Raw genomic sequence first — 26,671 nt, 5'->3', positions numbered from 1 at the left:
AATGAAATCGGTGCTATTTACCTCAATTGTGCATTTAAGTAATTAATTTTTGTGAATACTATCAACACACAGTCACAGTGCCTTTCATTCTCTTATTCCTTAAGGACAGTTTTGGGGTGAGTAGTATTAAATTAAACTTTAAATACCTCAGTGGTAACAATTATACTTGTGTCATAAAACGGCCAATTCTGTAACATTTTTTCTGTTTGTACAAATCATTTTTAGAACATCATTCCAAATTAAATTAAACAATTCACACAATCACACAATAATTGCAGTGCAGAAGGAAGCCGGGTGGCCCATTGTACCTGTTTCCCATCCGTGGAAAAGCATTATGAAATTGTTCCTTTGAATAAACCGACTCTCAAAGTGATTGCTGGCAATGTTTATTATATTGATCGACATCAACAGTACATTCAGGTCATTGTCTGTACACAAGCTGGAGATATTACCATGGTTACATGTATCAAACACACGCTGACAGTGACCGTTATGTAAAACTATAGAAATACGCTGAAGCTGTCATTATTTAACTTGTTGAACTGCAGCAGGGAGTTAAAGCGATACTGTTGAAGGAGTCAGCATCAGCAGAAATGTTCCCATCGTTTTTTCAAGTGGAGTTCAATGAAGCTCTGGTTTAACACCTCCCTCCTCACACAGATGGATAAACTGCATAATTGGCAATTCCACAGTTATTCCGTCGATCCTTCGCCATTTTGATATAACCGCGGTCACCCCATGACCTTCCCCAGCTGAAAATAAGAAAAGAAAATGATGTGTTGAAATCAAACTTCTGTTATGGAGACAGGTTTGGAGGACTGAGTTTGTTTTACTCTGGGATTTGTTGAAATGATTGAGAGGGGTTAGATTCTGTTCAATACGTGAGTGGTTTGAACCAGATAGCTGAATACAACGAGAGTACTGCAGTAAAGGTTGTGAAATATGAAGTGAGATTCAGTGCTTGGAAGCACTTCCTTGTGACATCAGACTGAAAGTGCTGGTCTGCGCGGTGAGTGTGGATTCAATCCAAACTTCAGTGTGGGCCTTAGGGGAGACCCTATAAGTGAATGGTGATGGTGGATGTAGGTTTCCCAATCCTTTGTTGACCCACATTTATAATTTGAGGAATAGTGGGGGCATGTGTAAAGATTGTCAAGAGGATTATCACCCTGTTTGATTGTGTCATGAACGTTCCTTTTAATGTCAACAGGTAATGGGGCAGGACTTGAATGGTGAGATTCTGACTCAGAGGTAGTGAGCTGGGAGTGGGTGTTACTCAGTGAGCAGCACTTCCTTATTCAAACAATCTACCAACCAATCCAACGCTGAGGAAGCCCACCTCACCCAATCCTGTTACCATCCCCTCCAACCCTGATATCATCGGAGATAGCTCTGCTGTTAATCCCTCGCATCGAGATAATCAGTGTTTCATGTTGGTTAAACAGATACACAGGGAGACAGGGAATTCACTCTGTGTCATTGGCAAATGTCTGTAGGAGTCTCATCCCAGCTCCGTTCCTGTAACCCTGTCAATATCTCTTCTGTTCCTTCACCCTCGTGTGTGTATCCACCTTCCACTTCAATGTATCTGTATTATTTAGCTCACCCACTCCTTGCTGTAACAGTTTCTCCAATACCACCCTCCTCGAAGTAAGGAGGTTCCTCCTGAGGTTTTGATTGGATTTATTAATGACTATCTGAAAGGATCCCTAATTTTTAACATCTTGAGTGCTGCAGAATATTCACCCCATCAAGTCTAGTCCACTGTTTGATCATGGCTGAAATGGTTCTCAATCCATTCTCCCTCCTTATCCCTGTAACCCTTGATCATCTTATATATGAAGAACCTACCTACCTCTGTCATAAATACACTCAGTGGCCTGGCCTTCACAGTTTCCGCAGCAAGGAATTCCACAGATTCACCACCCTCTTCCTGAAGAAATTCATCCTCATTTTGTTTCTAAAGTGTTGTCCCTTTACTCTGAGGCTCTGTTCCTGGCTTTTCGTCTCTCCTCCTAGGGGAAACATCTGTTCAATGTCCATTCTATCCAGACCTCACCGTATCCTGTAAGCTTCAGTGAGCTCTCCTCACATTCTTTTAAACTCTATCATTGTGCAGAGCCAGACTCTTCAATCGTTTCTTATATGACAAGGCCTTCACCCCGGGATCATTCATGCAAACTTCATTTGAAACCCCTCCAACACTGGCACGTATTTCGTTAGATATGGGGCCCAAAACTCCTCACACTATTCTGAAAGTGGTCTGACCAGAGCCTTGTACAGCTTCAGCACTATATCACTCCTCTTGTGTTCTAATCCTCTTTAACCGAATGCCAATATTGCATTGCCTTCGAGACACCAACTGAAGACAGAGGTTAACCTTCAGGGAATCTTGAACTAGGACTCAGTCCCGAGTCCCTTTGTGCTGCAGAATTCTGAAACCTTTATTCATTTAGAAAATAGTCTATGAATCTATTCTTCCAATCAAAAAGTGTATCACTAGACTGTTAATCCAGAGACCCGGATAACATTCTGGGGACGTGGGTTCAAATCCCACCATGGAAGATGGTGGAGTTTGAATTCAATAAATATCTGGAATTAAGAATCTAATGATGACTGTGAATCCATTGTCGATTCTTGTAAAAACCCATCTGGTTCACGAATGCCCTTTAGGAAAGGAAGTTGCCATCCTTACGTGGTCTGGCTTACATGTGACTCCAGACCCACAGCAATGTGGTTGACTCTTAGCTGCCCTCTGGGCAATTAGGGATGGACAATAAATGCTAACCACCATAATACCCTCATCCTGTGAATGAATACAGTCAAAAAATGAAGTCCATACCTGTTTTTAACAAGCCAATAATTCATTCCCCTTTCTCTTCCAAATCCCACCAGCAGCACTGCATGGTTTAGACGCTGACTGCATCTGCGATCATAGTAAACTCCTGTAAGGAAACATTTATCTTTAGTCCATTTAATCTGTAACGTGTTTAATTATTATCCCTTTCCCACAGATATTCATTCTATGTCATGTTTTCCTCTGCAACATCTTCTGGGAAACACTCTTTCTGTCAGAACCTTGTTTCCTTTTCTTTTTGTCACATTTTGTCACATTATCAACTTTTCTCCCTCCCTCTGCTATTCACAGCTCCTCAAAACACATCTTTTACTCCTTCAAATATCCAATGTCCAATCTCATTGCCCCTGCTCTGTCAACCCTTTTGTCACTTAATCTTCTTTCTTCCACCCCCTCACAGACCTTTCCTTTTCTTCTATACACACCCTCCCTCCTTCCACTTGACAAAAACATGTCACATCTCGGGGAGGGTCTGGGAGTCAGGGGCAGGCACCAATCATGTTCTCTGTCAGTGTGGAATGTCAATTGGATGCCATGTGAGTGAACACATTCTCTTAACCAGACACACACACACACACAAACACACACACACACACACACACACACACACAAATGTGCACACACAGATGTGTTTCGAAAGGAACTCCACACTGTACTATTTTGAGGGATCACTACCCATGTTGCAGTTTGTTGCTGATCAATCTTTCCTCTGTGTTATGTTGTGGGAGTGCTTAATAGATTTGCCATGTTGGTTAAAGTTGGTGAAGTCGAGAGACAATGGTTCTGCACATGGAAAAGATCTGAGCAGGTAACTACCCTCCTGTCGGCCACAATTTTGCAATTTCTCTTGAGCTGCATGAGAGGAGATTGAGAAAAGAAGAGAAACTGCTGGTGGTGAGGTGGGGGTGGGGTCGGGTGGATCGGTGGGGGCTCTCAGCAAGAGGGCTCGGGTCTTCCAGGAGAATTTCTCCTCTTTCCACCTAACCCAGGAACAGTGAGTGTATCATCTTCTCTTCCTAAAGACACTGCTCACAGAACTTTGCCATCTGTCGGACGCAGCCCTGCATCCTCAGAGTAGGCCAGGGATGGCAGTCAGTGACTGTGAAGCTGATTGTGGGGTTGATCTTTCCAGATTGGAGCAGACTTCATGCCCACTGTCAAATTGCAGGATTGAGCGAAAATCCCTACCAACTGAAATACTGGACCAAAATCCTGGACTTTTCAAAATCTTTTGCAATTTAAAAGACAGCTGGGCTATGCTCTGGGAAAGATACACAGGCACCGGGTCAGGCAAGATTGAAGTGACCAAAGTGGTAGGAGGCTTGTTAGTTAAGGGCACAGACAGGCGTCTCTATGGCCACTTCCAAGATTCCAGGATGGCCCAGGACGTCGCTGAGCAGTTGCATGAAATTATTAAGGGGAAGGACGAGCAGCCAGTGTTTGTGGCGCACATTGGTACCAGGAACATCGGTAGAAAAAGGGAATGAGGTTCTGCAGAATAAGTACAGGGAGTTAGGGAAGGGGCTGAAGAGTAGGACCTCAAGGGTAGTAATCTCTGGGTTACTACCAGTGCCATGTGCTAGTGAGGCAAGAATTGGAAAGACAGGGCAGATGAATGTATGGCTAAGGAGCTAGAGCAGGGGACAGGATTTCAGGTTCTTGGATCATTGGGACCTCTTCTGGGGCAGGGGAGACCGGTGCAAGAGGGAGGGGTTGCTCCTATATCCTCACAGGGCAGTTTGCTAGTGCTACTCAGGACAGTTTAAACTCGAGTGCCAACGGGCCGGGGAGAAGAGCAGCAGGTCAGCAAGTGGGGGGATTGAGGGAAAGGTAGATGTTAAGATCAGTATATCAGAAAGAAAAGACAGGTAGAGGTGCATAAATGAACACGATGGTATCAACGGGCTGAACCGTGTTTATTTCAGTTCAAAGAGTATAATAGGGAAGGCAGATGAGCTTAGAGCCTGATTCAGTACATTGGACTATGACGTTGTGGCCATCACAGAAACTTGATTGAAAGAGGGACAGGATTGGCTGCTCAGTGTCTGCAGTTTTGTTGTTTTGGATGAGATAGGAAGGTAAAGGAGGTAGAAGAGTCGCATTACGAATCAGGGAGAATGTTTCATCAGCGCTCAGAAAGGACATGCTGGAGGACTTATCCACTGAGGCAATATGAGTAGATCTCAAAAATAAGATGAATGCAATCACTCTGATAAGATTATGCTATAGGGCCCTCCAACAGCCACTGGGACATTGAGGAATAAGGATGTAAGCAGATTATGGAAAGATGCCACAGCAACAGGGCTGTCCCACTGGGTGAGTAATGTCCCAGTATTGACTGGGTCTCCCTGAGAGCAAGGGACTTGGTTGGAGCGGAAGTTGTTAAGTACATCCGAGAGGGTTCCTTGAGATGGTATGTGGATAGTCCAACTAGAGAAGGGGCCAAACTAGACCTTGTTTTGGTTAATGAGCCTGGTCAACCGACTGGCCTTTCAGTGGGAGAACATTTTGGAAACAGTGATTACAATTCCTTCAGTTTTATGAAAGCCATGAGCAAGGATAAGTAAGGACTTTGCGGGAAGGTACTTAATTGGGAAGAGGGCACATTATGTCACCATTGGGCAGGTGCTAGGAAGTGTTAATTGGGTAGAGCTGTTATCCAGCAAGCCCACATTTGACATGTGGAAACTATTTAAAGACCTGTTGGGGACAGTTCAGGACCAGCATGTTCCAGTAAGGAAGGGAGTTCAAGGATGGCAAGGTAAGGGGCCCTGTGATAACAAGTGAGGTTGTGAATTTACTTGGGCCCATGAGGAACACAAGGAAAGCAGGAAAGTACTCAAGCAAGGAACTGGTGAACAAGAATGGGCCATGAAATGACTTTGGCAAGTAGAATTAAAGAGAATCCCAAGGCATTGTATAGATACATTAAAAACAAGAGGATAACGAGGGAGGAGGTAGAAGCACTCAATGATAAAGGAGAGGACTTGTGCTTGGAGGCAGAGAATGCGGATGAAATCCTAGATGTGTACTTTGGATTGACATTCACCCAGGAGAAGGATATCGAGGATAATAAGGATTCTGTGGAGCATGCGAAAATGCTGGCTCATTTTGAGATCAAGAAAGAAGTTATATTGGGTCTCTTGGAGAGCACCAAAGTGGATTAATTCCCAGAGACCAATGATTTCTACCCCAGGTTATTGAGAGAGACAAGACAGGAGATCGCAGGGGCCTTGACCAAGATCTTTGTCTCCTCGCTAATCCCTGGGAGAGGTCCCAGAAGTAGATCATGTTCCTCTGTTCAAGAAGAAAAATAGAAATAATTCAGGAAATTACAGGCTGGTGAGTCTCACATTGGTGGTTGGGAAGCTATTGGAGTGAATCCTCAGGGATAGGATTTATGCCCATTTGGTAAAGCATAACCTAAGTAGGGACAGTCAGCATAGCTTTCTGTGGGGCAGGTCATGTCTTAGGAACTTGATTGAATTTTTCAAGGAGGTGATGAAGGTGATCAATGATGGTAGATTTATATGGGTTTTAGTAAGGCTTTTGACAAGATACTCATGGTAGGTTCTTCCAGAAGATTAAAGTGCATGGGATTCACAGTGATTTGGATTTGGAATTGACTTGTCCATGGAAGTGATGGAAGCGTGTTTTTCACGCTGGAAGACCGTGACTATGGTGTTCTACAGGGATGTGTACTGGGACCTCTGCTGTTTATGATGTAGAGAAATGACTTGAATGACAATGCAGATGGGTGGGTTAGTACGTTTTCAGGCATTACAAAGATCAGTGGAGTTGTGAATAGTGTAGAAAGTTGTCAATGGATTCAGTGAGATATAGATCAGTTTCTGATACTGGTGGAGAAATGGCAGATGGAGTTCAATCCGGGTAAGAGTGAGGTGCTACATTTTGGGAGACCAACTGTTAAGGAAAGGTGTACAGTTAGTGGCAGGACTCTGAAAAGCACTGATGTGGAGAAGGATCTTGGAGTTTCACTCCATTGCTCCCTGAAGTACACAAGTAGATAGGGTAGTAAAGAAGGCATAAGGCATGCTGAGCTTCATTGGTCGGAGAATTGAGTGCAGGAATCATGGTGACGTGTCGCAGGTTTATGAGACTTTGGTTAGGTCTCATTTCGAGCACTGTATTCAGTTCTGGTCGCCACATTACAGGAAGGATGTGGAGACTTTGGAAAGGGTACAGAAGAGGTTTACCAGGATGCTGCCTGGATTAGAGGGTATGAGTTATAAGGAGAGGCTAGAAAATCTCCTGTTGTTTTCTCTGGGGCGGCAGGGGCTGAGGGGAGATCTGATAGAAGTCTATAAAATTACGAGATGCATGGAGAGGGTTGACAGTCAGAATCCTCTTACCGGAGCTGGAGCGTCTAATACGCGGCACGATGCATTTCCGGTTAGACAGGAAAGTGCAAAGGATACATGACGGGCAAGTCTTCTTACACAGAGAGGTAGGAGTCTGGAACGCACTGCCAGGGTGGCGTTGGAGGCGGATACGATAGGGGCATTTGCGGGATTTTTAGATAAGCACATGAATATGCAAGGAATGGAGGGACATGGACTAAAGGCTGGCAGAAAGGATTAGTTTCATTTAGAACACGGAACATAGAACAGTACAGCACAGAACAGGCCCTTCGGCCCACAATGTTGTGCCGACTTGTTAATTAATTAATTCCTTGACAATTTCAGCTTTCCTCTTGTCCCTAGTTAAACCCAATTCTAGTCTGTTTGCTAATTCTAAAAGTATATCCTTTCACTGTTTTTCTCAACTTTCTTGGCAAATTTGGGAAGCATCCTCAACCTCCAGGACCTCTTTAGCAATGTTAAAAGCGATTTTTTTTTCCCACTTTTCATTTAGCCAACCACCGAAATCAAACAGATTTTTCACACCTCGGACACTAATCCCCAAGTCTGTTTAAATCTGTACAAATCCATTCAGTCCATTTTGGCCAACTCCGTTCTTAGTCCTGCATAATTACCCCACCTGTAAACTCTTATATGTGACTCTGTCTTCACTCTTTCAATCTGTATTTGGCTCAACATCGTGGGCAGCCCAGTTCTATGTTCTACAGAGGCAGCTGCATGGAGCCATTGTTCAGCCCAAAAATCCAATTCACACCTTGACTCGAAAAGAACAATCAGGCAGACCTAACACCACCCAGCACAGACTGAATGGGGCCTCTGCAGATACCAGACTTTCAACTGAAATCACTATCCATTCACAGAGATAGTGGGCTTCAACTTTAATCAAAATACACTTGCACAAACTCTTAACTATCAGGAAGCCAGCTACCTGAAAGGGAACATCAGTAACACAAAGCAAGCACAGATTTAATATGAAGATAAGAGGCATGTAATTAGTATAATTGCAAGCCCCAATCTCACCTGAAAATAGCGACCACCCTGAAAGCTATCTGCACCGCTATCTCCAGAAAAGGAATCCTGGCAGGAATTCCAAAACCTACTGACACAGGTCTGTTCTGTACCAGGCAAACCAACAGCAACTGATAACCTCCAAAAGCCACCGACTGGACTGACACCGCAAGGCCACAGGCACATCTGGGGTGAAAACCAGATTGCAAAAACCACCACAAAGTAAGAAAAGCCAAGTACGTACCTGATAAATCCTAAAACACATTGTACTGCATCAGTGGTCTCAAGCCACACTGAAGGCCTACACCATCTAAAGTCTTCATCAAGGCACTGGGTATGGCAATCGGGAATGGCCAGCAGTACTTCCAAATCATGTTTTTCCCCAGCGGTGAGTTGAAACTCCTGAGAGCCCAAAGTTTCCAACCTAGCTAGCAGGGAGGGGGAGGTGGGTTGTCACAGTGCAGGGAACCCCAATGGTGGGAGACCTGATTAAAGTGTCTGTAAGTAAAATTGTTTTTTTAGCTTCGAATAGTGTTTAACCTGTGTTTAATTTGATCGTGTATTTAGCTATTGTCTTCTGTATAATTGTTTTAGTTGCACTGTTTTTATTACATTTGCCTTTTTCTTGTATTGCACTTATCTTTTTGTATTTAACAAATGCAGAGATTCTTTTACCCTGAAATACCCATCTACTGCCTTCTTCATTTCACATTCCCAAAATAATTCCAGTGTCAGAAAATCTGCAAATTACCGATCACAAGCCAGAAGCCGACAGAAGCAGGGAGGTGAGATACGTTGTTTGTACCAGGAAAGGACATGAGCACAGAGCGCTGTCTTATGTCTTCAATATCAGGATACCTTTAAAAGAGAAGCTCTTGGTCTCATTACCACATCAAAGCACATCACCTGAGGGTCTGAAGGCCTCATTCTCCAACTTATCTCAGATCAGTTGAAGCATGACATGCTATAAGAAAGACAATCCATTGGTTCTCCCATTCTGTTCCCATTTTAACTCCATGGAGTCTGACAGCACCAGACAACATGTAGCACGGGGTAGAGGAAAACATGAACAAGGGGAAGGTGTCTGGGCACTTCCATGGTAAACATTGAAAAGCATTCATAAAATAATTGTGTAGAAGTGTGCATGGATGTATGATTTTCAATATTTATAAAGAATAGTGGATAATCCAATTGAACCACAGCTTCTGTTTCTTACCTCGTCTATAAAGATGGAAGGACCTTCGCCCTGCGTGAATTGCGACAGCTATTGGTCCCACCCTTTTTGCTGCTCTTGCTAAAGCTCTTTCTCTTCTTCGAACACGTTTGTATCCTTTGATTCTGGCAGCAACTTTGTTTCTCTGAAATCTGCATCTTCCTCTCTAAGTGTTCAAGAAAATGTTCAAATGAAACTCATTTTGATCATGTGATATGCATTAAAGCACCAGTGTTATCTTTTCAGGATCTTTAACAGCCTCTTGGATCTTGGAAACTATGGAGCATTTTGATCATCAAAGGCACGACCATCATTTTCATGTTTAAATGAAAATGGGACCTTACAAATGTGGTGAATTTTGCAGAATGTGCCTTTTGTCTGTTAGTGTGAAGGTTTTGGACAATGAGCCCCTCAGTTACCTTTACATCAATGCTGCAATGGGTGCAGTTTCAGAAACATCGGCAGGGGCAGGTGGGATTTAATTCCCCCTCCTACGGTGAGTTTACTGCTCATGCAGATGGGAAACCATCATCAGAAGAAATATTGTGCAGACTTGCTTGTGTTTTATAGAGTCAGATTAATGTACAGCATGGAAACAGACCCTTCGGCCCAATTCATTCATGCCAAACAGATATCCTGAATTAATCTCGTCCTATTTTCCATGTCCTTCTGAATACTTCCTGTTCATATTCCCACCCACATGCCTTTTAAATGTTGTAATTGGACCAGCCTCCACCACTTCCTTTGGCAGCTCATTCCATGCACGCACCACTCTCTGTGTGAAAAAGTTGCCCCTTGGGTCTCTTTTAAATCTTGCCCCTCTCATGTTAAACCCAAGCCTGCTAGTTTTAGGCTGCCAATCCTTGGGTAAAAAAAAACCTTGACTAATCACTCTACCCATGCCCCTTGTGATTTTATAAACCTCTATAAGGTTCCGATGCTCCAGGGAAAATAACCCCAGCCTATTCAGCTTCACCCAATCTCTTAAAGCCTCCAACCCTGGCATCATCCTTGTAAAGCCTTTCAGAGCCCTTTCAAGTTTCATGACATATTTTCTATAGCTGGGGGGCCGCAGTATTTCGAAAGTGGCCTAAACACTGTCTTGTACAGCTGCATCATGACCTCCCAACAACGGTATTGAATGCATTGACCAATCAAGGCAAGAGTACCAAATGTCTCTTCTTCAATATCCTATCTGCAACTCCACGTTCAAGGAGCTATGAAACTGCACTCCAAGGTCTCTTTGTTTGGCAACACGCCTCAACATTACGTTCACACATTCTGTTCTGATTTGTCTTGACAATATACGGCACCTCACATTTATCTAAATTAAACTCCATCTGTCTTGGCCCATCAGCCTATCTGATCAAGGTCCTGTTTTCCTCGAGATAACGGTTTTGGCTGACCACTACACTCCAATTTTGGTGTCATTTACAAATGTCCTATGTCCACATCCAACTAATTTGTATAAATGATGAGAAGCAACGGACCCAGCACCAGTCTTTGTGGCACACTGCTGGTCACAGGCCTCCAGTCCAAAAAGCAACATTTCCCCACCACTCTCTGTTTCTACCTCAGAACTAATTATGCATCCAAATGGTTAGTTCTCCCTGTATTCCATGTGATCGAATCGTGTCAACCAATTTACCAGGCAGAACCTTGTCAAACTCCTCACTGAAGTCTATGTCGACCACGTCCACCTCTCTGCCTTCATCTAGATTCTTCATCACTTTGTCAAAAATATCAATCAAGCCAGTCAGACATGATTTCCCATGCACAAAGCCATGTTGGCTATCCCCGATCAATCCTTGCCTTTACAAATACACATAAATCCTGACCCTCAGAATCCCCTCCGACCAGTTGTCCATCACTGATGACAGGCTCGCCAGTCCATAGTTCCCTGATCTTTCCTTGCCACCTTTCTTCAATAATGAAACCACATTAGCCCACCTCCAGTCTTCTGACACATCATCCATGGCAATGATGATGCAAATATCTCAGCAAGGGGCCCAACAATCACTCGTCCAGTGTCCCACCAACTTCTATGGCATGGTGGCTCAGCACTGCTGCACAACAGCACAAGGGACCTGGGTTCACTTCCAGTTTTGAGAGACTCTGCGGAGTTTGCACATTTTCCCCATGTCTGCATGGGTTTCCTCTGGATGGTCTGGTTTCCTCCCACAGTCCAAAGATGTGCCATTTAGGAGGATTGGCCATGCTAAATTGTCCATATTGTCCAGGGATATGTAGGCTTGGGGATTAACCATGGGAAATGCTGGGTTACAGGTTATGGGGGGTGAACCCGGGTGGGACGCTCTTTGGAGAGTTGGTGTGGACATGCTGGGCTGAATGGCTTGTTTCCATACGGTAGGGATTCAATGACGTCTCGGGTACACCAGATCAGGTCCAAGGCATTTATCCACCTTTATGCAATCTAAGACAGCCAGTACATCCTCCTTTCAAATATGGACACTTTTCAAGATATCACCACGTACACTCCCAAGTTCTCCAGTTTCCATAACCTGCTCTGCAGTAAAAACTGATGCAAAAACACTTGTTCAGTATCTCCCCCATTTCCTGCAATTCCACACATTGGCCTCCTTGCTGAACTTTAAGGAGCCCTATTCTCTCCCTAGTTACTCTTTTGTCCTTAATGTATTTGTGGAATCCCTTTGGATTCTCCTCAACCCTATTTGCCAAAGACATCACTTGTCCCTTTTTGCCCTCCTGATTTCCCTCTTGAGGAGACTCCTATCGCCGTTCTCCTCTTCTTGGGATTCTCTCGACCTCTGTTGTCCATACCTGATGTACGCTTCCTTCTTTTTCTTGACCAGAACCTCAATTTCTTTAGTCTTCCAGCATTCCTTACGCATACTGGTACCGTTCACCCTAACAGGAACATATTGCCTCTGGGCTAACACAGTGTGGAGTTGGAGGAACACAGTCGGCCAGATAGCATCAGGGGAGCAGGAAAGCTGATGTTTCAGGTTGGGACCCTTCTTATTTCTGAAGAAGGGTCCGGAAATGAAACATTAGCTTTCCTGCTCCTCTGATGCTGCCTGACCGGCTGTGGTCCTCCAGCTTCGCACTGTGTTATCTCTGACTCCAGCATCAGCAGTTCTTACTATTACATGCTGTCTCTGAGCTCTTGTTATCTCATTTTTGAATGCTTCCCATTTTTCAACTCTCTCTTTACCTGCGAATATCCAATCAATTTCTCATAGTTCTTGTTGAATACCATCAAAATTGGACTTCCAATAATTTCAAATTTTAACTTTTAGACCAGGTCTATCCTTTTCCATCACCATTTCAAAACGAGTAGAATTTTGATCACTGGCCCCAAAATGCTCCTCCACTGATCGCTCAGTAACTTGCCCTGCCTTATTTCCCAAGAGAAGGTCAAGTTTTGCTCCTTCTCCAGTAGGTACATGCACATACTGAATAAGACAGATTTCTGATACACACTGAACAAAATCCTCTCCATCTAAGTGCTTAACACCAGGGCAGTCCCAGTCAATGCTTGGAAAGTTAAAATCCCCTCCCATTACCACCCTATTATTCTTCTGGATAACTAAAATCTCCTTGCAAATTTACTTCTTAATTTCCACTAACTATGGGAAGGGTTGTGGGGGTTCAATAGTACAATTCCAATAATGTGATCATCCCTTTCATATTTCCCAGTTCCTCCCAAATAACTCTACTGGATGCACTCCCCAGAATATCCTCCCTAAGTACAGCAGGAATGTTATTCCTAATCAACAATGTCATTTTCCCTCCTTCCTTGGTTCTATTTCCGTTCTTCCTTTTGTACCTGGAACATTCAGCTGCCAGCCCTGTCTATCCCTGAGCTACACCTCTCTCGTAGCTATGGTATCCCCGTCCCATGTTCTCAACCATGCCCTGACTTCATCTGCCTTACCTGTCAGGCCTCTTGCATTGACATAAATGCAGATTAATTTATCAGCCCTACCTCATTTTCTGCTTTGCTCCTGCCTTCCTTGATTGTTTGACTTGGTCCTTTTCACAACTGCAGTAGCCTCAGACTGATCTCAATCTGTTTCCTCACGATCTCTCCGGGTTACCACCCTCGCTCCACCCCGCCTTACTAGTTTAAATCCTCGCATATAGGTCCAGCAAATCTCCCTGCCAGTATATTAGTTCCCTTCCAAGTCACGTGCAACCCATCCTTCTTAAACAGGCCACTTCGAACCCAGAAGTAATTTCAATAATCCAACAATATAAATCCTTCTCCCCTGCACCACTTTCTTAGCCATGCATTCATCTGCTCTATCACCCTATTCCTACTCTCACTAGCAATTGGCACCAGGACTTATCTCAATATTAATATTCTTGAAAATCTGCTTTTTAAATTCCTGTCTAATTTCCTATATTCTTTCCTCAAGACCTCAACCTTTTCTGTTCCTATGTCATTGGCTCCAAAGTGTACAATGACCTCCTGCTGATCCCTCTCCCCTTTGACAATATTCTGTACTCTTTCGGAGACATCCTTGCCCTGGCACCAGGGATGCAACACAACATTCTGATGCCTCGTTGTTGGCCGCAGAAATGTCTGTGTGCGCCTCTGAGGAGAGAGTTCTCTGTCGTAATCAATTGCTTGAAACCTGATGCACCTGTTGTTACATTAGAGTGGCACCAGAAACCTGTCTGTCAATGCTGCATTCACCTGAAAGTCCATCTCCCCTGCACAACTTGTTTGAGATGGAGATAGCCACAGGAGACTCCTGCATTACCCACCTCCTTCTCCTCCATTTCCTCTGGGCAACCTATCTACCTACGCAATGTGACATTTCACTATTTTCCTTAACCTGCCACTTACACAGCCCTGGCTCCTCATGCTACCTCAAAGGAAAATCGAACAGTGTTGAAACAATCCCAATAAAAACCAAAAGAACTACGGATGCTGTAAATCAGAAACAAAAACAGAAGTTGCTGGAAATGCTCAGCAGGTCAGGCAGCATCTGTGAAGAGAATTCAGAGTTAACGTTTGAGGTCTGGTGACCCTTCCTCAGAACTCAGAAACCACAACTCTGCTGGATGAAACACACACATTCGTGCCATTTACAAAGAGCTTCAACATGAGAGTCTGGAGTCGCTGGTGGAAGATTTGAAAGATGCACTGGAGAGCGAGCTGAATCTGTGTGACATTGAGACACGCAGCTGGGTGTTACTTGCAAGAGGCTGATCACAATGACATCCAGTACGGAGGGACATCTGTGATGTGGAGGGACCAATAATAGAAAAAACAGTGGCTGCTGGAGAAACAGCATCAGCACAAAAGGAAGTTCACACAAATATTCACTTCAGAACAGATTCAAAGTAAGTTATGTCTTAATTACACCCCATATTCAAAATGTCGAAGCAGCAAGTTGCAACTTAAATGCCATTCCAAAAGTATTTACACCGCTCTTACAAAGCAACTAGATTTGCACTTAGAGTGGCCTAGAAAATAGTTTGCAAGTCAATTCTGAATAAATATCCTAAACTTAAATTATTTCTTTTTTTGTGTAAAGTTGCAACTTATATTTGAATGAATAAACAGCCTGTCGGGGCACATGAGAGATGCAGACAGACTAAAGTAATTTCCTTTAATTCGAACACTTCAGTCCTGTCCATCATGGTGTTTCTGCAGTAACTGTTGTACTGGGTGGTGTGCATTCCCCAGATCAAGTACAGAACATGCTGAATGATCTGATGATTTAGCTGACTGTCACATCAACATCCTGGCTCACAAAATGGTGAGCAGCAATGCACAGGAATGCAAATACCCATAACTCTTCATTCACATTGCCTGAGAGCAAGAGATGTTGAATGGGGATTTCAGAGATCATCACAAGTCTCCACTGTGGAACACCATGAATGCTGTAAACATTTTGTAGCTGGTGAATTTGAAACACACTGAAAAGTGAGTTACCCGTGCTGTGTATGGGTAGGTTGCAGCTGAGTTGATGCCTTTATTTCGCATCACACATCGAAAGGCACTTGTCATCCATCCACCACGACATCCACGGCTTCGCCGATCACAATCAACCAGGTTTTGTTCACTTAGAGAGATCAATTTTTTATGTTTCTTTGCCCATTGTCCTTCGATGGCCCCAGTTGCACTGAAAGCCCAGCATGAACCACATCGTCCCTGGCAATGACAGAAATACAATCACATTAAACTATCCTGATGTAAAAATAAAATCCTTTTTCCATCTCCTTTCAGGTGGAGTACAGCCTCACACTGATATTATGAGTCTGTTTGATGAAGTTTCACAGAATCACACGGGGTCAGTGAGTGTCTGTGTACCAGGATTCGGAGGGCACTGCCTGAACCCTTGGTGTTTGGAGAACATTGACTGCAGAATTTTTTTTCAAGAGAGATGAAGGATGGAGTCAGGCACACGGTGATAAACCACTGCCTGTGATCCAGGGTGAAATACAATTCCGATTTTGTGTCTCTGTGGGCCGTAGGAATAATTTGTGAAATTTGACAATCTCAACCTCCTCCTTAATAAGCCTTAAACCAAGGGGAAAGAAATGGACAAACATTGACATCAAACAAGCAATGTGACTCTAAGAAATGAGAATGCTGCTGTGGAAGATGGAAATGATGGACTGTTGCAGGGGTCAATATTCGTCTGAGAGGGAAGTTAAACCACTTGTTGGTGAGGAATAAAGGGGGTCATTACACAGCCAGTTGTGTGCAGTCAATGGCACCCGGCAATGGTGCATTCTGGGTAAATAGGATCTAAAGCGGAAGTGCAGCCCACTTTCTCGGCACTGACAGGCACACCACAGGTCGACATTGTTCACAGCTTAATTTTGACAATTCACAATCACAAGGAGGATTCCTGCTGATTGTTACCTGGTTTTTCACGGGAGTAACCAGACCCCTTCTACGCCAGTCAACCGTTGCACCCCGCAATTCCTCATCATTCTCTTCAAAGTCTTCATCATCATCTTCAGTATCATCTTCTTCATCAACTTCCTCTTCAGTCGAGTTATCAACTTCAACTTGGAGGAATCCATTCATGAGTTCATTGAACTCTTCATTGGTCTAGAAAGTCAAATACAAGAAGTCTCGCGAATGAAAACAGTACCTATGAATAGACAATGTGCAGGAGGAGGGTTGATAACCTCACGGAGCTGAAAGGCACCATTTTGTACTCAGATCTGACATTTTACTTTTCAATTTATTTCACTCTCACAGTGCAATTTGTTATTCATTAATTTTTCACTGAGTTTTCTCAGAACTCTGAACTACCATTAATCCAAATGGTGGCTTTTTGTCTTCACTGTGTGAGGTGAGGGTCAGGGAGAGACTCATGAGGCTGGTGTATTGACTACTGTCAGCAATATCCCATCATATGAAAATTGTCTCTTGGTTAGGTGTAGGTGAACCTGTCCCATGCTTAATATTTGGAAATTACTGCAGATATATGGGCAATGGCCCAGGCCATGGAATTGGCTGTTTGACAAGCGCAAACAGGATGAAAATGGATGTAAATTGGAAGGCAGAGTCACTTTTGTGAAACATACATTTGCAAAGAAGCTGAGATTCTTTGTTAAAAATCACAAACCATATCATACCTCATTCAGTGAAGTAATTTCACATTCTGTTTGAGGGTCAGAAATGTGGGATCAAGTAAAGTCACATACAAGGGTATGAAATCAGAGTTGGCGAAGGTTATTTTAAAATTGGTTTGAAATGTAAAGCATAGAGAAGCAATGCAAGATTCTATAAGTCTAAAGCAGTCTCTGCTGACACTGTTTGCAACTGCGATGCTCAGGAATGCAGAAATGTACTTGGCCAGTATTTTTGCCCATGCCAAATTTGTGCATGTGAGGTCAGGACCCATGCATCATGTAGAATTCCAGTGGCATCACCTGAGAAACAACAGGACACATTCAGAAGTGTGCAATTGGAATCAAAATTAAGGAGGGAAAGAGGAAAAGGAGAGCGGGAATAGGGAGAAAGAGGGGATGGCTGGAGTGGAAGGGAGTATGCAAAAGGGAAGGTGTGGAGAATGAAGAATGGGGCAAAGTGGGCAGACAGGGCAAGCAAGGAGTGAGAGAATGAGGGAGAATGTGGAACAAGGGACAGGGGAAAATTGTGAAACAGACAGGCAGGGAGGGGGGAATTGAGCAGGAGTGGGGAGGGATTGGGGTGTTATTAGGAGAAGGAGTGTGGCAAAAAGTGAAGGTTGGGGAGGGAGTGTAGGGTGGGGTAGAGCAATTGGAAAGAGGTTGAGGGGAGGAAAGGAGTGGGGCAGAGAGTGCAGGAGGGAGGGACTGTGTGGGGGAGTTAGGGTAAGTGGGCAGTGTGGAGTGAAGGGGGAAGTAAGCAAGTGTGGTGGAGGGACTAGGGTGGAAGTTGGGGAAGGAGTGTGGGAAGGAGCGAACGGTGAGAGTGTAGGGGAAGCAGCAAGGAAGGAGTGAGGGTGAGAGAATGAGAAGAGAGAGGGAGTGAGGGAGTGCGGGCTGTACATGGGGTAGAAAGTGAGTGGGAATGGTGTGGGGGAGGGATTGAACAGGGAAAGTGTGGGGGAGGGAAGGAAGGATTGGGGGTGTCACAGGGGTGTATCATATCAGTGAGGGTAGGGATAAGGAAATGATGGAAGTAATAGCGGAGAGTGGGATTGTGTGAATGAATGAGGGATCAAGTGGTGGAGTGATGGGGCATTGAATGAAGGGAGTGGGGAGAGGATGAGGGAGGACATGGAAGAGAGAGCACAATGTTGGGAGATTTGCGTAGAGAAGGCAGAGAATGGACAGTGATGTGGATGGAGTAGACCACCACCTCCCTCTCCCCTTCCCCATCACAGGACCCTCTCCCCTTCCCCTTCGCTATCACAGTCCCCTCTCCTCTACTCCCTCACAGACCCCTCTTTCTCTTCCCCCTCGCTGCCCCCTCCCCTTCCCCTCACAGACCCCTCTCTCTCTTTCCCCTCATAGCATTCCCCCTTTCTATCCCTTCAGAGACACCTCCCCTTACCCCTTGTAGTGTCATTTCTCTCTTCCCTTCACTACTCCCTCTCTCTTCCTGATTATTGCTCTTTTTTCCCCGTCACAGCCCCTTTCTCTCTCTCTCTCTCTCTCTCTCTCTCTCTCTGTCTGTCTCTCTCCTAACACAGCTCCCTGCTCTCTGATTACCATTTGTCTCTTGCAGACAGCCCTGCCAAGCCTCAGGCCTCGCTCCCATATGTTATTTATTTATCATGTTGATTTGATTGCAGCTAATTCACAAATTGACAACAAACCCTTGTTCTGGCCACATGTGTGGTTCTGGTAACCATGTAGGTGTGAATTTTGAAGAAATGTGCAGAGTGTATGTGTGTGGTGTCAATAGACAAGGCTTAACTCTACATACAGAACTACTCCATTGAGAAAGAAAGTGTGCGTGAGAAAGAGAGAGAGAGAGACTTGGAACTGGAGTCATTGAACATATTTGAGTTGGAGAGAGATGGATTTTTGATTTACAGTGGAGTTCCGGGTTGTGGAAGCATGGAGTGGGGAAGAAGGAATCAGGATAATGGAGTAAGATCACAATCCAGTCAGTCACTGAGTGTACTGAATGGTAGAGTCAGCTTGAGGGACTAAGTGGCCAACTCCTGCTTCAGCTTCTTGTTATAACCTCACACCAGTTTCACAATTTCACAATGACTGGCATTGAACAGATCGCAGATGAAACGTCTTGTACACACCAGATCTCCAAACTGGTTCATTCCCACAGTAAATGTGTGTTTCCCCATCGAATGCTCCAGGTTGTGTTGTTCGATGTATCTCATATTGTCCTCCCATACCATTCTCCTGTAGGTCTCTTCATCCTGAATAAAGACATTAAGCCAATCAGGCTCCAGCATCTTTCATTCATAAATTTATACAGTAGCTTCAATAGCCCCTTTGAGAAACCCGAAATAACATTTTGCAATTGTGTTTCAATCCTCCCAATCAGATCTGAAACGTAGCAGTCAGTCCCTTCCTCTCCTCTCTTCCCCCCACTCATTCAGAGAGCAAAACCCATTTGATCTTGTATCACTGTCTTAGTGACATTGCAATTGGAGGAATAAACAGATGGATCTGAGGGTCCGGTTTAATGGCCCCTCAGTGATGGGTTTGAAGGTGGGTGGCAAATGATCCAGCCAGTGGCCTGTCCTTATACCTCAACCCAGGCACAGTTACTCCAGCTGTGATGCTGACATTGCATGGCTCCTGCAGCAGGAGGGTGACTGGAGCCAATTCCAATTAATATCCAATTTGGAATCTCATCACCTTGGTGCAGGAGAGGCCCACTCCAACCTGCCAATCCAGAAGGCTGATGGTGGGCAGAAAGTTATCTCTAATTAACAGGCCCCCTTAGACTGATTGGAGGTCTCTCTCAATGGGTCACCCTCCAAGTTGTCCTCCTGGCACAGCCTCCTAAACGTTAACCCCATCTTCCTCACCCTGAACGTTTACCAAGCTCCATTGCATCACAGCTCAGGCCTCAACTCCCGACTGCAGTACCAGCAGTGACCATCACTCCCTCTGGCACCCCCAGTGCAATAAGAGACACCAATCTCCGTTTGTCTGATAGTTCTCTTTGTTCGAACTTCGAGTTCTAGTGGGGCAGAAAGCTCACCTCCGGTCTATGAACAGCTAAATGGCCACTTTCACAATAACTAGCATCTAATAGATCCCAGATGAATCAACTTGTACACGCGAGATCTCCAGAAAAAAAATCATTTTGATTTTTTTCAGAACATGAAGCTGAAAGCTATTGTTGTCCTGGGTGTCATCACTATCTGCAGCTTTTGAGCAAGGGATGTGGCCAGGTGGGAAATACAGTGGCCCTTATCAATCAGTCCAACATCTCTGTTCTTGGACAAATATTCTGGAGACAGAGTTGGATAATAGAGGAAAAATGTCACTCATAAGTTTTACATTTTAGATACTTTACTCCACTATTTTAATCATAATTTTTGGACGTGTTCTGATTGGTGCAAACATTGACATTGTCGACATATTCATTAGGATAAGTTTGAATGTTCTTGAGGTGTATTTGTGGTTTCCATGGTAACTCAAGTGGACCCGAGTAAACTGAGACACCACAAGTCCATGCTCTTTGATTGTGAGTTTCATCAGTCCTTTACTGAAGTTAGAGACTGGGAGGATGCCCATAGGAATTTCAGGATCGATATGTTTCTAATTTCATTTCACTTATCTGTTCCAGCCAAAAGAGAATGGTCCTCTCCCACTTTATCTCCAACTAAGAAATTTCAATAACTTAGACTACAGAATCACTTCCCCTTCTGAGTGAACTGAACTTTTGGAATAGATTTTGTACTAGAGCAAATTCTCCTTTTACCTCAGTGTACTGCTTCTCATACTCTAATTTCCAATTCCTCCAGTCTTCATCCAGTGTCGAATTAAAGGTGTGGCCTGAGGCTCCAGCCAGAATAGACATCACCACACAGCCCAGAAACAGAGAGAGCTTCATGATGGGCAACCTAATGGAGCAAAACCAATGGGATTAGACAGGGAATGGACAATGCTCCAATTTCTTCCGAGTTAATTTTGCTAAATTATTTGGTTAAAAGGACAATGCACACATTATCCTCCTCAATCAAATGCTATCATCTTTTGCATTTTTATCTGGCTTCAGTAGATAAAATATCTCATTACCATAGTCTCTGAATTAAAATCTTCATTCCATTAAATCTATCGAATTAATTTTGTTCCAAATGTTTTGTTAAGTATTGGAAAGAGCAAGTGTGGACGGAATATAAATTGTCCCCTTGTAATAGGCATTCCTCAGCTAACAGCCAATTGTCTGCATCAATCCGTCAATAGCTCAGGTAGCAGTGTGATGGCAATATTACTGGGTTGATATTTCAAGTGAACAATGTTCCATGAGACAATATGGATGGAGAATTAACAATTAGAAACAAGGATATGGTTAGAACATTGAACAGGTATTTTGTGTCTAACACTGCAAAAACTGGAAAAACATCTTACGCATATTTGAAAATCAAGAGATGAAAGGCAAGAAGGAACACAAAGCTTGTGACAGGTATAGGGAGAGCTATTTGAATGAAATGCCGAAGCCCTTTGGACCTGATGGGAAACATCCTATGGTCAGAAAAGAAGTGTCCGTGGAGATAGTAAACACATTCTATTGGTTCAGAAAAGATCCAGGCAGTTTGGGAAGACAGATTTAAGACCCCTGTTCAAGAGAGGAGGGATGTAGAAAACAGGAAACTATAAGATTGTTAGTCTAATATCTGAGATGGAAAACCAGTAATAAATGTTGTAAAAACAAAATACTATTAATTTTGAAAATCTGAAACAAACAGAATTCTGGAGAAACTCAATGGGTCTGAGAGTATCTGTGGAGAGAAAACAGTTAATGTTTTGATAATTGACAATTCTGTCAATTAATATCAGTGTCATTAAAATGCCCCAGACTTACCAATCTATGTTTGATTTTTACTCAATGCCCTATTTGTTTTGTTATTCCTTCATGGGCCTTGAGCATCACTGGCGAGGGCAATGTCTATTCCCATCCATAACTGCTCAAAAAAAAGTGGGGTCGAGCTTCCTCCTTGAACTGCTCAGTCCATGCAGTATAGTGACATTGGAAGTGCTGTGAGGGATAGTTACAGAATTTTGATCCACTGGCAATAAAAGAAACAGTGATCTCGCTCCAAATTGAAACGGCTGGCGGTAATGGGTGGGATATCCCCATATGTCTCATACTCCTTCGGCTGATAGAGATCACGGATTTGAATCAGTCCGCATGTTTTGTTTTTACCTGACCTCCTTTCCAAAACCTAGTAGGTAGTGTGCAGACATCACCTCTTGCTGATCTTTTAATATTCTTTTGCTCCTTCCATATGGATGTTATTTTTGTCCTGCTGGTAGCTGTGCCTACTTTTCCCAAATAAATACAGCTCATTCAACTTGCCTTTTACCCTCACCATCATTTCTAAATATATTACATTGCAATTTTTAATTGTGAGTCCTAATTATTCTGCAGCACTTCCTAATAACTGCTCTGATGTTTGATTCCTTGCTGTTCAACACAATATTCGGCTCCCCCTGTTTTACTGCAAACATTTGTTGGTTCATTTAAGTAAGGTTTTCTCCCACTCTACATTGAACTATCACTTCAGACTCCGGCTGTATAACTCTCGTCACTTCCTTGCCATCAATGTCATCTTGGACGTTAATCTTTCCTGACCCCTTTCTCCTGATCTGTTTTCATTAAGGCTGTATTTCTTGTTGAGCTTTCCCTTACCAGTCTTTGTACTTTAAACATAGACAGTTTGGAGAAAGCAAAAAAAAATAGAAGCAGGGAGTAATTGTAGAGTAGATTGTAGAGTAAAAAGGCCCATTGAGATTGAACACTGAAAGAACTACAGATGCTGTAAATCAGGAACAAAAACAGAAGTTGCTGGAAAAGCACAGCAGATCTGGTAACATCAGTGAAGAAAAAAATCAGGGTTAATGTTTCAGATCCGGTGACCCTTCCTCAGAACTCAGAATTGGAGGCAATGGCCGAGAGGTATTGCTACAGAACTGTTAATCCAGAGACCCAGATAACATTCTAAGGACCCGGGTTTGAATTGTGCCACGGCAGGTGGTGGAATGTGAATTCAATAAAATATCACTGGAATTAAGAATCTAGTGATGACCATGAACACATTGACGATTGTCAGAAAAACACATCAGGTTCACTAATGCCCTTTAGGGAAGGAACCTGCTATCCTTAACTGGTCTGGCCCACATATGACTCTAGACCCACAGCAGTGTGGTTGAAACTGGGCAACTAGGGATGGTCAGTAAATGCCACCCCTGATCAGTGATGCCTTCAACCTGTGAACAAATTTTTAAAAAATAAGTTAAAAATCCGACACATTAACTGAGCTTTTTCTTCACAGATTTTGCCAGACATGCGATCTTTCCCAGCAACTTCTGTTTTTGGCCCGTTGAGATTGTTCTGTCATTTAAAGCTATTGTGGATGACCTTGGGCTTAAATTGTACGTTATCATCGTCTGCAGTTTCCCTGATTCCCTGAGAAATCATTAAAAAATCTGTCCATACAAGCCTCAACCATTTTAAACAAGGGATGCCATTTAAATGAAAGACCCTGGACCACCCTCTTACCGCAGGGTGAGTGATCAAATCCAGCCGTAGCAGTACTGACTACAGCCTGAGAAGAAATATTAGAGCAACACACGTTAGAGGAGAAGCTTAATAACTTGTTTCTTTGAAGCAGGTTAAACCACTTTCCCTAAATACTCAGTCTGTCTGGATGTACACACATATATTGTGCACTGAACCTGTCCCAATTCATTCAATAATCAATCCTTTGTGGTGCATAATACCAAAGAATCACGGCCCTTTGATTGCAGCAATTTCCCCTCATCTCAGTCCAAAATAATCAACTGCTCACTCTGACACAGTGCCCTCATGCTCTATATTCCCTTATCAGTGGAAATAGTCTCTCAGCATCAATCTTATCAATTCCCTTCAGAAGACTGAACAGTTCACTCAGATCATCTTTCATTCTTCTCAGCCCCAGAGGACACAGATCCATTTTGCTCAGTCTTTCCTTGTAGGGCCAGACTCTTATTCCATAAACTTTCTGCCTGCTGTCACTGCGTGGTCATTTTCTGCATTCTCTTCATGAGTATTGTATGTCAATGCTTACAATTTTCATATCTTCAAAAGTATTCTGCTTTTCTATTTTTACAACCAAAGTGAATAACTTCTCAATTTGAAGACTGAACACAGGAGAAACTACTTTGACCAGAAAATGTTTAAAATGTGGAACTGACAGCCACAGGAAATAGTTGAGGTGACAAGCATAGATGGAATTAAGGGTAAATGAGATAAGCAGTTGAGGGAAAATGGAAAGGAAGAATAAGCTGATGAAGTGTGAAAATGAAGGGTGGGAAGATGTTCATGTGGAGCATAAACACTAGCTTTGACCCTAGGTCTGTTTTAATGCTGCAAATCCATTGTAATAATTCACAATTTTCACATGACCACATGTTCATTCATTTAGTTTCCCCTGCCTCTTCTTTTCACAAACTTGCTGTTCCAATTAATGGACAATGATTTTTCACCTTGGCTTCTCTACTGAAAAATAAACATGCTCCACTGATCTAATTCTCCTAATTCTCACACCCACCAGTTTATCATGCTCCCCATTGACCAGAAGCTAGACTGAAGCTGTCAGACGAACACTATGGTTATAGACACAGGGCAGAAGCTGGATATTCTGAGACAAGTGCCTCACCTTCTGACCCTTTACAGCCTCCCCAAAATTGACAAGTTTCAAGTCGGGAGTGCCACAGAACAATCAACTGCTCAACTGGAAGGAAAAGTTACATTTACAAGGCCTAATTTCAGCAGTCTTACCTGGGAGAGATCCTCAGTATGGCTCCACCAAACGCCAAGTGCACTTCCACAATATATAGACGCAATCTTCCAGGAAGGCCATCCCTCTGGATCTGTGGCAACATTAGTAATTGAGAAATGAACGAGGTGCTCACTGAATGAAGTGAGATAGCCTTGTGTGTCTTTCAGAATATTGCTTAAGAATAAATTTCCTCTTTTAGAAAATGACAAAGAGACTATGTCCTTGAAATGTAATCCCATTGAGAGCATTATCACCTTCTTTTAAATATTTGAGTGTTTTCCCATTTATACTGACCACTAGGTGTCCATAAAATTGCATTTCAACTCCAACAAGTTGCACAGAGATTTAAGCATTACCGATAGACCATAACATGGCCATTGATCTTGTCGTGTTCCCAATACATTGTGCATTGTGATGTTATTAACAAGGTAACTAGAAATAACCTGACTGTATTCCAGCTCTGAAGAAAGGTCCCAACCCAAAATGTCATGCTTTCCTGCTCGTCTGATGCTGCTTGGCGCGCTGCGTTCAACCAGCTTCACACTGTGTTATCTCTGTATTCCAGCTCTGGTCAGTTCATTCCAGGAATGTGTTCGGCCCAGTTTTAGGGGCACATAGGTTTTACTGAATAATTGCTTTATTAATTCACCTCTCTGTTCACTATTTTTGATGAAATTTTATTATCAGTAGACAAAGTGTCCACCCTGGGAAGTTCTTGTCAACAAGTGCCAGTATCAATGGGATTATAACGGACCAGGATTTGAATAATCTTCATCTGCCCTGTTCTAACATTTGCAAGATCCCCACTGACAAAGCAGAAGCAGGATGAGGTCAATCAGCTCCTCAAGCTCATGTCAATGAAATGCTGCCTGTCCTGTGAACTGATTCCCTCTACCACTTCGGCTCTGTAGCAATACTCTTGCAGTATTTTGGTACTTAATACTGTGATATAACAAAAATCTATCTTTCTCAAACTCACATTGAACAATTGATCTAAAAGGATCTTTGTGCTATTTATTTTTGGCACATTTTTGGCTTTTAATTTTATCCATCACTGCCTCGTTGTACTTTATGTTTTCATCCATATGTGTCTTTGTGTCATCAGGAAATGTTGTTATCGTAATTTTCTCTCCGATCTTAACTTGCTAATTAATAAGGTAAACAGTGAAGAGTCCAATATAGATCTTTGTAGGATACTACATCTTCTTAATGAGCATATCTTCTCAGTACCCTTATTACTTGTCTCTTGTCACTCCGACAATTTCCAAACCAATTATTTCTGAAACGTTTGGGTCTGGTTGGGATGGTTTAGGTTCAGTATAGACCTGTTGGGCTGAAGCGCCTGTTTCCACACTGTAGCGATTCAATGATTCTATGATTACTATCTGTTCCATGGGTTTTCACATTAGGTACGTGACTCTAATGAGGGAATACCTTCACACTTTTCTCAAAAGTGCTGCACCCAAATTCTTTCGACCTCAAAGCTTTGGTCTCCCATTCTCTGTTGCAGAAACTAACTTGTTTGGTTTTTCCATGGTCTCACCCCTGCATGTGACTCCGTATTCTAGTTTGTCATGGGGATGGAAACGAGAGTTACAGATCAGAGTGTGGGGTAGCCAGTCTACAGTTAGTTAGAGCAAGCAGAGAATCTACAAGGAAGGATAAGCAGTTGATAGGATAAAGTGGCAGTCAGCGCGATGGGTCGAGGTATGTCTACTTCAAGGCAAGAAGTGTCAGGAATAAAGGTGACCAAACTTAGAGCATGGGTCAGAACTTTGAACTACAATGTCGTGGCCAT

At 43.3% G+C, this 26,671-nt stretch overlaps 1 protein-coding gene across 1 annotated transcript; it reads right to left on the bottom strand.

The window, feature by feature from the left end:
- Nucleotides 1–370: 370 nt before the first annotated feature.
- On the bottom strand, nt 371–25,003 carry LOC125450334 (procathepsin L-like). The gene is made up of 8 exons (XM_059638467.1): nt 24,873–25,003; nt 20,811–20,952; nt 19,168–19,290; nt 16,329–16,520; nt 15,393–15,611; nt 9,464–9,626; nt 2,843–2,945; nt 371–752 (listed from the first exon to the last, which is right to left on the bottom strand). Exons 1-8 carry the CDS (start codon nt 24,974–24,976, stop codon nt 653–655), a joined length of 1,146 nt encoding a protein of 381 aa, XP_059494450.1. The 5' UTR covers nt 24,977–25,003; the 3' UTR covers nt 371–652.
- Nucleotides 25,004–26,671: the final 1,668 nt, after the last annotated feature.

Source organism: Stegostoma tigrinum, chromosome 30 (assembly GCF_030684315.1).
Source record: "Stegostoma tigrinum isolate sSteTig4 chromosome 30, sSteTig4.hap1, whole genome shotgun sequence".
NCBI lineage: Eukaryota > Metazoa > Chordata > Chondrichthyes > Orectolobiformes > Stegostomatidae > Stegostoma > Stegostoma tigrinum.
The sequence above is the reverse complement of the archived record's forward strand: the minus strand, read 5'-3'. Positions and strand labels throughout refer to the sequence as shown.